Source organism: Rhipicephalus sanguineus, chromosome 7 (genome assembly GCF_013339695.2).
Source record: "Rhipicephalus sanguineus isolate Rsan-2018 chromosome 7, BIME_Rsan_1.4, whole genome shotgun sequence".
Lineage (NCBI taxonomy): Eukaryota > Metazoa > Arthropoda > Arachnida > Ixodida > Ixodidae > Rhipicephalus > Rhipicephalus sanguineus.
Window position 1 is genome coordinate 125,828,996 of NC_051182.1, and position 12,680 is coordinate 125,841,675.

Genomic DNA, 12,680 nt, shown 5'->3' on the forward strand with positions numbered 1-12,680 from the left:
TTCACAAGACCGTAAATTAAATCCCCCCCTGCCCCCTACAAAACCCACGCATTTAGTCCTTCCTATTGTTGACGCATTTAAAAAAGCAATTCTTTTTCACAATATTTCGTGAGTCGTAGTATGGCGCATTGAATGTCTCTGTTAAAGCGAAATCCTTGTGCCTAATGCTGAAGTGTTTTCGCAAGAGCTGGCAACGGCCTGAACGAACAAGCCCGACTACAACACCAGTGACGCAAAATGTCCTCAGTGGCTATATCAATCAATCAATCAATCAATCAATCAATCAATCAATCAATCAATCAATCAATCAATCAATCAATCAATCAATCAATCAATCAATCAATCAATCAATCAATCAATCAATCAATCAATCAATCAATCAATCAATCAATCAATCAATCAATCAATCAATCAATCAATCACTTTTTATTTCAAGTTCTCTTATTACATGAAGGTACACAACATTGGTTAGACCCATAGCCACTGGCTAGTAGGGGGTCTAAATAAACATGCATTGAAAGGAACAGATTGTATTAACAAAGCAGATACTTGATCAGATATTTTATATTTTATAAGCAAGCCCCTATGCGCACGAAATCGTGCATAATGCACGTGTATGTAATACGTAATTAGGGATATAAAGGCTAATTAGAAGCCGTGCTTCTCGCACAATAATAATTAACCTTAAATAATACAAAGTAAATTAAACATGGGAATCAAAAATTAGCGCAGCTTGCACCGAGTCGCGCATGCCTGGGTCACAGCAGAGCTGGTGGGAATCTAGCTGGTCCTGGCTTGGCTTGGCTTCTACCCTCCATCTATTTCCCGCCTCTTGCTATCCTATAGCATACATGGCTATGCGTGCTGTCTTTTTTTCTATCTTTTTTTAAATCTTTTTTTCTATCTGTTTCTTTATATCTCTTTCACTCCATGTTTACTTCTTTCCTGTCTTTCTATCTTCTTTATGTATTTCTTCATTTTTCTTTCTGTATATTTTTCTCTTTCTATTTCTTTCTCTGTGTTCCTATCTTTTACTTTCGATGCAATCGGCTGAAAACGTTAAAGCAATTTATTGGGTGTCCCGTACAATGCGGCTCGTTACGTCTTCCTGGAAGTCTGGTGCGCTACTGTAATGCTTAATTAGGGATGGGCGAATATTCGAATCAATATCACAGCATTCGAATTCACTTCGGCACAAATTTAAGTTTTTCGAAATTTCGAAGTATATCCGAAATGAACGAATAGACGTGCATTGGCCGCACGTGATCCCTTGAAAAGGTGGTTTCACTGCAACGTAGAGCTGATGTACCGTGAAACCACCTTTCCAGGAAAAATTCGCCCTGCCGCGAAGTCACACTTCAAGTTTAAATTGTACATGTATTACATGCACACTGATAACTTCTTCTTTTTTAAATTTAAAAGCGTGTTAAGAGGGCTGATACACGCTAAGTATAGCGAATTTTAAAACAACATATTTTATAGCTTGTAACTTGGGCCCTATTACTATTCAAATCCTGCGACTATTTGAATTTGCTTCCACTTCACTTGAAACCAAAAGAAGTGACACTCGCACACGCCTAGTTCCAATGCTTAAAAATATTGTGCAAGCTGTATCATGAAAAAATGCCAATTTTTCTTTATAACATGCGATATATACTATTCGAACTATTCGATTCGAAATTATTCGACAAAATTGCTGGTCGCTTCGAATTCGGTTCTAACCTCAAATTTACTATTCGCCCATCCCCATGCTCAATACATTTGCGAAGCACGCCGCAGGCATTCGTCTCCAAGTGTTATAGAGAGTGTAACATGCGACCGACTTTGAGGGGCGGGCGTGTCGGCATGCATCGCGCATCGTCGTCTGCTGTCGAGTGTGTATCGTCGTCCGCTCCATCTGCTTGAGCGTAAGAGAGAGCGCCACCGCCTCAGTGCTCGCCTTGTGGCGAGAGAGAGCGAACGACGCGCGTTGACTATGGAAACGCTCTTTCTGCGATGAACGTTGAATCAGCCTCTTTCATTTTCCTGTTCTGCCCTAGCTCTGCCGTTTGGTAGGGGTTTGGCAGGGGCCGGTAGAACCGCCTGGCTAGACGCAAAGCCTCCGAGATGGGGAGACGTTTGGAGACTAGGGAAGGGCGCATGCGCCGGGTCGTCGTGAAAAGGGAGGATTGCCAGCTCGCAAGGAACGAGAACGCGCCCTCGCCCGCGAGAGACAACGCCGACGAAGGCAGCGTCTGCTAGCAAGTTTCTTGAAAAAACAGCTTGCGCTGAGCAACGGTTCACAGATCTTGACCTGCAATGTAGTGCCGGTGGGAAACTTCTCTTGTGCGTAGTTGAACAATAAAGATTCGCAGCGTGCATGTTAACTAAAAGCGCACTCACCCTTCCCTACATGTTCGCCCCTCCCCAATTTTTTTTCTTCTCAGTTGAGCTATTGATTCTACCCCCCCCCCCCCCCCCCCTCTGAAAGCTGTTTACAAAAAAATTGGGCAGATCCCACGTACCGTGGGAGTCGATGTTATGCGAAGCATGCGCGGGATGGTGACTGTGGCGTAATTTTTCACATAGAGCGAAACGTTAAGGAATGACGCTAGAGAAATGTTGAAGTGGTAACGCACACTCATATGCTGATGAGTCACATATGCATTATATAACCAGTTGTTTACAGTTGCGTAGCGATGCCAACAGCAACATGGGTGTTACCATCACCAGACGTGGTAAGCTGATATGTAGTGCTTATATTCTTCAATACTGGATAGCGCGAATGCGAACAGCACAAAGACGAAACACAAATGCACAGGACAGGCGTTACTCGTAACTAAGCTTCATTCAGAAACGTTCCCCTAGATATACACACAGCCAAATGGCACACGCAGGCGCACTGCACGTACGTTACAGTCACATGTGCAGTTGTTACAGTTGGGTTACAGTTGTTATGCTTATACTTATCTGTTATGACGGGAACGCACGCACGTTTCACGAACCCGTGTGTATGTGTAGAAGGGGTTCTTGACAGTTCTTGAACAAGGTCATCATAACAATGATTGTTCGCGGGCCAGTCTAAGCGCGCTGTTTCATGTTCAAGGTCATCATCACCGTGATCACTGAGCACCAGCAGCTCGACCGGGCTGGTTAATTGGATCCGTTCGTTATCGCGGCTACGAAAGGTCTAAGTGTAGTGAAGTGCGAGGTATAGCACAGCTGGTGGAAATCCTGGATGCCTCTTACAATCAAATGATCTAGGACGCCTCCTGTCCTCCAGGTGGCAGCGAGATCTTTTGCTGCCCTGTCCACATTCAAGCCGTCTTTCACGCAGTACAAAGGCCAGTCGTTGTTGGGTCTTGATAAACTAATGTTGAAGTCAACGATAATGATGAGCGGCCTGGTTCTCTCGGCAGGTTTATTGTATGAAGCATTGACCCCGGTTTTTGCGTAATCGACGTGGTCCACGTTGCGGACCACGTCAACGAGTGCATGGTAGTTGAGCGTCTTCCAGGGGTGTTCTGTTTTTCAGCTTCCTCACATTCCTTGTGTCCGCCACGGTGGTGTAGCGGTTACGGTGCTCGGCTGCTGACCCGAAGGTCGCGGGTTCGATCCCGGCCGCGGCGGTCGCATTTCGATGGATGCTAGATGCCCGTTTACTGTGCGATCTCGGTTCACGGTAAACAACACCAGATGGTCAAAATTAAAGCCCCTACAATTACTATTATTATCCCTTTCCTTGCGTGTAAATGTGTGTGTTCGCGTTTACTGTGTTGGTTGAGACTTTGCATCACCTGTGGCTCATACCAGCATAACTTAAACTCTGGTATGCGGGTATGTGCCACACGTGACTGAGAGAAAGGGTTTGATGACGTACGCGACTGGTATTTTGCGTTATTCATGTCATGACCAGTGAATCGTGTTCACCATACACTGATCCCCTGCTATGCCAATTTTGGTACATTAGACGTTATGGAGACGACCAGGAGAGCGCCCAGACGTAGGCGGCTAGATAGATAGATAGATAGATAGATACGTAGATAGAAACGCCCAAAGTGCCTGAGGTTCGCTAAGAAATGCTTCGCATTTAATAACGTGGTTTAGCGCTGCTACCATCTGATGACGTCATCATATAACACTTATTTGCAGACTAGGTGGTTCATACTTGTAAACTCGACTTGCTGCGCAACCAGCAGGAAAGGAGGAGGGAGCTCTCCTCTCTCCCTCCCGCGCTCTTTCCTGTTTCCCTCCTTTTTGCCTGCTGGTTTCGCAGCAAGTCGAGTTTACTAGTCATCATATAACCTCACGTCATGATGACGTCACAAATCTCGGCGATCTCTTACGTCATAATGCGTCATGATGACGTCACAAATTTGGGCAATCTGGGACGTCACGATAACGTCATTTGTTGACGTCATCACATGATGATGATTTCTTGCATCACTCGGGTTGACGCTGCCGACGGTCACTTTTCGCGTTTGATGAGGCATATAAAGCAAAAAAAAAAAAGAAAAAAATGAAAAAAGAAGCGTATCTTGCACTAAGCCGCGCAAGGCTTGAAACAGCGAAACTGTACGAAATCTGAAGACTAATCTGGTTGCTTCTAGGTAGTTTACAGGTTCTAGGTTGCTTTTTAGATTGTTGCTAGGCTCTAGCGAGGTGATGCTAGGTTGTTTCTACATTGATTCTCGGCGCAGAGATCTTCGAGTTTAACCACAGACAGTCACAGACACGACACGGCTGTCCAAACTCCAGAGACAGAAACTTGCGCTGAATCCAAGCATTCGCACCTTTCATATATCTACGGGCACGTCTTCACTGTCGTACGCCCTCCATCGCTTCGGGGTCTTCTCGCAGCCGCCGTTGCCTTTCCCGTTCCCTACTATTCCCTCGTTGCACGTGTTCAGGTTCTTCGGCTCGCCGCGGTCGCTTCGCAGCCATTTTTTGTGTAAAGGCGTTTATTGACGGCTGGATTGACGGCGACGATGCACAACAGTCACGACGGAGCGCAGACTCTCACGAGCACGAGCACGAGGGGCGTGCTCTCCGAGAAGAGGCAAAGAGGGCGACCCACTAGAAGGCGCTGAAGAGGACGGCCCATTACAACGTTCCAATGCTTCTCTACAGTTGTGCTAGCTGTTTCCTTGTTCTCTTTTAGTTGACCAGTGGCGAGTAGTGAAATTAACCCAATTTCTGTGAAACATACCGTTTATGATCATGATGTTTTTTCTGGTAGGTTCGTGACAGAAGAAATGAAAAGGGGCGCTTTTTTCTGCCTCCCGTCTTGGGGGCATGGCTCAGCGCCCTTAAGGATGGGGAAGGGGAAGTAAAGATGATAGAAGAAAGGAAGATAGCAAGGAGTGAGTAGCGTGGCAAGAGTGTCTTGTCAACAAAGGCAGGAGGCCAAAGCGCTCGTCTATAAGGCGGCGAGGTCCGAACAGTGGCACATACCCTTAATATTATGAGAGTTGTGCGCAGTGTCATGCGCTATCTTTCTTTCTCTCTCTCTTTCCTCTCCATCTTTAATCTCCTCCACCCTGTCCCCATGTGTAGGGTAGCAAACCGGTTGTCCTATACTGGTTAACCTCCCTGCCTTTCCTTCTCTATTATTTCTTCTCTCTTTGCGATCAACTCACAAGGAATGATTTTCTAAACGACTTCTAAACGACTTTCTAAACGCGAGCGCATTTCATTACGGCAATTTATTTACGATGTTGCTTAAGAAAAGCAAACTCGCATTTCGGTTTTCAAAGGTGGCTTCGTGTCAGTGCACCAAAGAGATGCAGAAAAGCTAGCTTCGCGGCAATACGCGGGGATCATTCTTAGAAAATTTTCAGCGAATCATTGCTGAAGGTGCGGGTTGTACTCGAGAAAATACGGTATAGGCTGCAGGTAGAGCCGGAACGTAAATATAGAGTCCTAACCATGCCACGGCGTGCCTTATTTCTTGTTTGTTGCGATTTCGATTGTAAGTCGACCCTACAATTGCAGCTAGTTTCGTTTCGATTGTCAGTCGATCCCCAAATTTCGTATGTCAAATTTTGATAAAATGGGTCGACCTACAATTGTGTAAATACGGCATGGAGGGAAAAATGCCGTATTCCTGTAAAGACAGGAATTTTCATGGCTCGGAATGGGAATTTTTCGCCGTATTACGGAACACCACTGCTAATCTTTCTGACAACATGCGTTTTTGGCTCTCACACTGGCGTTTTTGGCTCTCACACCGTAAACAATGCAATAAGTAACACGATTCATTATTGGGGAAGTTTGGCATGTATATAAGCCAGTGATATTGGTATGGCCTTGATATATAATATACATTATAAAGTACTAACAAAAGGAACTGAAAACAATGTGCTACGAATACACTGCCTCTTTTTTTTATGCAGTAAGTTCAGTCGGTTTGTATTGCCCCTATAGCAAAATAATGCAATGGTGGGACTAAACTTCAAAAATTTTTTTCTTGACTAAAACAAAAACTACTTCGATTAAACTTTCTGTGGACGAATTTGCTATGATTCTCAATCGTATGCGCTTTTCTGCTTATTTTTTCTTGGACCACCTTGGGGTGCTACAGATGTCTGAACATAGGCCAATGTAGCGTTTTTCCCAAGTTCAGGATTTTATATTGGGGCCTGTGCGCTGCACACAGGCAAAACAAAACTTTTAGGAGATAGTACGTTTTATGGAGAGTTCTGTAAAAATAATTGATCTATTTGGTCTACAATCGTATTTTGTTGTAACTTACTCACTTTTAGCTAAGCGCTAAAAAGTGAAAAATATACAGCTACTCGAGGCAACTGTCCTATAATAAAAGCGCGGTGCTCTAAAAGCACAAAAAAGCAAGTTTCGAATGAATACGTGAAACGGTCCATTTATAGCGAATTTTTCTTTCCTACCTGGTTTTCCACCATATTGAGAAGTTCAAATGGCGCTCACGTGCCCCAAAAATTTTTGCCGCTCAAAATATTTTGGCAAAATGCTGTAGAACTAATCTCAATACGTGCGTAATTTCGTCAGATTTTTTTAGAGAAATTGATTTTTGTCGAGCGCCCCGACTGGGACAGTTGGCGTGCAATGACCCTAAAATAAATAAATAAATTTCGAGAACTGGGCGCAAGGCCACATCGAAGACTTCACTGAGACGTCATATCCCGACGCCGAACGTATCGCCATCGATATCGTGATCACTAGGGATTTTGTGAGAACGACTGTCGTCGCCGTATGCCATCCGCTGCTCAGATAAATGGCCGATGCCGATGACATGGCCTATGTACACGTGCGTCTCTGACTGGCCGAAATGGGCAGCTACGACTGTTTCGAAATAATATGAGCTAAACCGTTGCTCGCTCGCTGACATAGCAACAGGTACGCACCTGGTAACGGAAAATTAATGGTCCTCTCGCTCCCCCCTCCCCCCGCCACTGCTTCTCCCCATTCCTACGATCCCTATTTCAGTTTCTTACCTTCTTTTTCTTTATCTCTTTTGCAGGATGACGCCGACAAGGAAAAGCCAATACCGACTGAGACAGAGCTCGGTATCGCACATCAGGAGTACCAGATTAACAAAAAAGAGGTAAGAGATTGATTGACTGACGAGACAGATAAGATATAGAAGAAGGAACAGAAACGTCCCAAACAAAAGAACGACAACAAGAACAAAAAAAAAGACAGGCAGACAGACACATAACCAGTCCGGCATGTTATGCGTTGCCAGACAACGTGTGCCGCCGTGTTCCCTATTCGAGGCTTACCACTTGCTTCGTCGCCACAAATGAAATACGAAACGTGCGAGTGTTCGTGTGTCCGTAAATGGGTGCAGTGCGTGGAATGCTTTACTGATCCGACAGCAAAGAGATCCGAGGGCTATGAAGACGGCTCCTTGTGATTCTATCTGCTCCCTGAATTTGAATGCTGCAGCATATTCTAGCAGGGCGTTCTTTTTAATTTTCCGCTCGGATGCGACGCTGTTATGCCGCTGTAATGTAGATGTCCTGAGAGAAATGCACAAACGAGAAACGTAACAAGAGGAGAGGACTAGTGGTCCTGTCCTCTTGTTACGTTTCTCGTTTGCGCATTTCGCTCAGCGCATCTGCATTACAATGCCGTAACAACTAGCCCAAATTGAAGCTTTGCTAAACTGTTACGCCGCCTTTGGTTGGGTTTTGCGTTAACAAAGGCGCACTCGTTTCGCATCGGTATGGCGGACAACCTTACATGCGACTCCTGCGGAGCCGAAGAGACAATCGAACACGTCCCGTGCATCTGCGCTCGCTATGACGCCCCGCGATGCCCGCTCCGGATGCTTTTAGACCAAGTGGACTCGAGAGCATTTTCTGTAAAGAAGATTCCAGGACTTTGGACATGTGAGTCGAGGGCGCAAAAGGCAACGAAAGCGCGGTTGAAATACCTAAAGTCAACATACCTGCGTGGTCGCCTATAGGCTGGGTCTGCTGTCCCAAGTGTGCTTGTGATTCCGTCCATTCCTCTCTTTTCTTCTCACTCTTTTTTCGCCCCTCTATCACTCTCCCCCAGTGCTGGGTAGCAAACCGGACGTGCTTCTGGGTAACCTCCCTTTCTATCCTTGCTGCTCCCTCTCTCTCAAACAGGCTGGTCGGTGCACTCATTTAAATGAGGTTAAAACTGTGGGGAAAAAAAAAAGGCGACAGCAGGACCAATGGAAAGAATGAGCAAGACACACTAAGTGGTGTCTTGCGCGTTCCTTCCACTTCACCTCGTTTTTTTTCTCGCAGTTCTAACCACAGCCAAATCTAGTATATTGTTTCCTTGATAGAAAAAAGGCATAATTCGGTTGATTTGTTCTCAGAGCTATTGTTACCGTATTCTATCTCTATCTATCTATCTATCTATCTATCTATCTATCTATCTATCTATCTATCTATCTATCTATCTATCTATCTATCTATCTATCTATCTATCTATCTATCTATCTATCTATCTATCTATCTATCATCTGAAGAGTTCATGTTCTTCTTACAAAGAACTGCGCAGTAACAGCTATTTTTATCAAACACCGTTTAAGACGCGCACCACCGTATTATTTATCCGGCAACGCAAGATATATATCTATGCGACGGGAAAAAATGTGAGCAGAGATCAACGTGACAGCATCACGAAGACTGATGATTCACGCGTGTGCGCGGAGTAGCACTAGCTGTCGGGAACATTTTGAGGGGTTATTTTTGGCGCGGCACGGCGAGGTTTGCGATAAACGCCCGGTCCCGGCTTACGGTTCGGCGTGGGTGTTTGGTAACGCGCGTTAAAGCTTCTCTTTTTCGCCCCGCCAGGTATTACGGCTCTGACAGCAGCACTCGGAGTGGCGTATATAAAAACTTGAAGCGTGTTCCGGAGCGCCCCATCCCATCCCCACCTACGTTTCGATGTAGCGTCGTCGTGATGCGTTGCGGCGGAGGTTATGTATGGCGCCTGAACGGGAAATCTGCTGGATCGTGACAGCATTAAACGACGAAACGTGGAAGTTTCCGAGTGGCGCAAGAGATTGAATGCGGATCGAGCGAAGGACGTTTAAATACGTCAGTGATCGGCACGTGTGGACGAGGTATTCGCTTCGTTCGTTCTTTCTTTGTTTGTGGTTAGCGGAAGGCTCTGGTTTTAGATGCGTAGCAGCTCTTTGACTAGCCTGTGTAACGCTGTCCGTCCGTCCGTACAAACGCGAGGCAACGAGCTTCCCTCGGCGCAGGTGTTGGAGCGGTGCCAAATAGGTCACGCCGCAGCTGGGCGTAGATGTCACGCACCCCTCGCACGCTTCCCTCGCAGCTGCGCGCGTACGTCACTTTCTCCCTCACCCGCCGGAGCGCCGCAGCTGCCGGCTCCAACTCCCGCTCGCCTCCCGTGTCCGCGTTTCAAACAAACGTTTACACAAGTAAACGCTACATCGAGTTTCGTTTCAAACGAATCTTCCAGCGCTCACCGCAGCACCCGCGTTAGCGCCGTTCAACCCGTGACGCCACCCGTGCGCAACGCTGCTACTTCGCATCCCATCAGTGTTCCCTTCGGGGATATGGTCCAATTTTTGTTTTCAGTTTTTCTGCATTGATTAATGCCGTCCGATTGTAAGAGACGGGCTTTAGGTTTTGTATGGCATGAGCTTTAAGGCGAAAGCCTTAGCTACCTGATCAAACGCGAAAATTGACCGTTGGTGTCGTCGGCGTCACCATGAGTGTTGGAAAAAATGATGATCACGTGATGACATCACCACATAACGTCACTCTGACGTTACGGTTCACCAAATTTTGTGAAGACGTCATGACGTCACATTATGAAGTGATCACATGACATTGTTGCTTGGTCAAAGGTGGGCCGATCACGGAGGCAGTGCAAGACCACGTTAGGTGCAGAAAGCTTTCGGAGAGTGGCGAGGCGGGATGAATACATCGACTGAAAACAAAAAGAAGATGGCGTTCGCCTTCGAGTCGGCTTAGGCGAATGCATAATGAAACGTGTGAGTTTTGAATGCGGGCCGCGAAGGGCGTTCTGGTAGGTAAGCGGTCAGCACGTGTTAGCGAGGTGTCCGTTTCTTTCCTTGTTATTAGCGGATAGAGGTTGTCTTCGTTTCTTTGCTCGGTTGGTTTTCATCGCCCAAGTATGAGTTTAGTGGTTTAGGTTTGCACAAGTATACGCAGCTAGGTTCTGTATCGCTACAAGATGTCTCAAGTATGCGTTGGCACATCTGTCGTTTGTGTCCTAGCTGTTGCCCAAGTAAGCTCCTTTTATTCTGATATTGAGTACTACGTCTTTACGTTTTACTCTGTCACTTTTATATCGCTCTCCGTGTGATTTTAAGCGAAGCTATTCTATGAGTTACCGACTTGGGTTGCATGAGTGGCATAGTTCGCAAATAACCCGGCACACGCGAGTGTACCTAGATACACAAATAGGCCCTCGAAGGTGCGCCGGTCACATTGTTTCAGTATTATTTCAGGTTGTAGTATTTGTGCGCGCCGTTTTCCAATAATTGAGGCTCTCCAGATCGCGTGCTTGCCGGCGACCAGGCGTTTCTCATATTGAAATCTGATCTTTTATCGAGGTTAGTTGTAATTTCACGTTGACGTTGGTGACGAAAGAAGGCAGCTGCCCGAACACCGTAGTAGCCTCATAGGCGTACGAAAGAATAATGCGCATCATTAAGAAAAATCGCGTTATTAGCACCGAACCTTCGTGAAGTGAGTTACGCCTTTTAGGTTGCTGATGTGCGGTTTGGTAATTCGTACTGGATGCAAAAAGCGCGAGAAGCCCATACGGACTCTAAGGACACCTAGACGGGACAAGCGCTTGTACCCGCGCCCCAAAAAATTTGCAGCAGGTGCAATTTCCGAGAAAGCTATATTCCCGCTTTCTCTGAGAACATAGACTCCAAATAATTGTTCCAGCCTGTAGTAGTGCCTGCGACCTACACAGCTACCCGCGAGGTTGGAAGCGCCGTGCACTAACAGAGCACGAATTCGCATGTTCAGTTGAGCCCACGCTCTCTCAACCTTTGTGGGAGGGTGTGCGTGTGTATATACGTTTTTGACACAGTGGCAGTCTCTCGCTGATGTCCCACATATTGCGATTGGTGTTGAAATCGAGAAATAACTGTTCGCGTAGTTAACCCTTCCGCGAGTTTGCTTAATCGATTACTTATTGTAAAGGTTCTACGAGCCTTTCAGGCTTTTGTGGAATTTCAATACGCAATGTGATGCATATCGAGCGTGTAGCGCTTTGAGGCACGCAGGGGGAGCCAGCCAGCCCACTTTTATTTAGTACGAAGAGGAAGTTCACCATTGGTTTGTAAAATAATTTAAGCGCATCAATATTTACATAGCTGAAGTAAGTAGGCTAACTACTGTATTTTAAAGAATATTACATCTCCTTATTGATATATAGATCTGTCTATACTGCCTGTACAATCAATCAATCAATTAATCAATTAATAAATAAATCAATCAGTCAGTCAGTCAGTCAATATATCAAGAACTCAACCGATCATTTAATGTACAGCTATCTGCCTGTGAATCAATTTATATGTCACCTGTCTGTCGATATGTCATTGTCATCCTAACATACAGTCTGTCTGTCTGTCTGTCCGTCCGTCCGTCCTTCCGTCCGTCCGTCCGTCCGTACATCCATCCATCCATCCATCCATCCATCCATCCATCCGTCCGTCCGTCCGTCCGTCCGTCCGTCAAGTGTGAACGTGCCATGGATAGATCCATACATCCATCCATCCATCTTTCCGTCCATCCATCTGTCCATCCATACGTAGATGGATGGATGGATCCATCCATGGCACGTTCACATTCAATAAGGGAAGTCCCGTTTACTGCCTCTCTACCTGTCAATCTCTTGCTCCCGTTCTTCCCATTGATGAACATCATTCCCACTCCTACAACGCAGTGGGAGGAGCTCTACGTGGAGGTGCTGTACACGGTGGAGCACAAGCTGGGCTGCTCGGGCGGCGTCAGCCCCGGCGAGCTCCACGCGTACGCCCAGGCGGCGTTCGGCATGCCCTCCGACAGCCACCGGCGCCTGCTGGGATTGGCCCGAGAGGAGAAGCCTCCCATACCCGTGCTCAACGTGACCGTGGTCGAGGCACAGGGGCTCGAGGCTAAGGACCCGAATGGATACAGCGACCCCTACTGCATGCTCGGAATACAGCCATGTTTGTGAGTGAG

At 46.4% G+C, this 12,680-nt stretch overlaps 1 protein-coding gene across 4 annotated transcripts in view; it reads left to right on the forward strand.

Annotated features, from left to right (window-relative positions):
- Window positions 1-12,680, forward strand: part of LOC119399838 (BAI1-associated protein 3) — a 501,956-nt gene that overhangs the window by 340,497 nt on the left and 148,779 nt on the right. For all 4 annotated transcript variants that reach the window (XM_049417861.1, XM_049417862.1, XM_049417863.1 and 1 more), the window contains exons 4-5: window positions 7,478-7,561; window positions 12,403-12,671. In XM_049417861.1, the coding sequence (XP_049273818.1) occupies window positions 7,478-7,561; window positions 12,403-12,671 (353 nt within the window). The remainder of the gene's footprint in view (window positions 1-7,477; window positions 7,562-12,402; window positions 12,672-12,680) is intronic.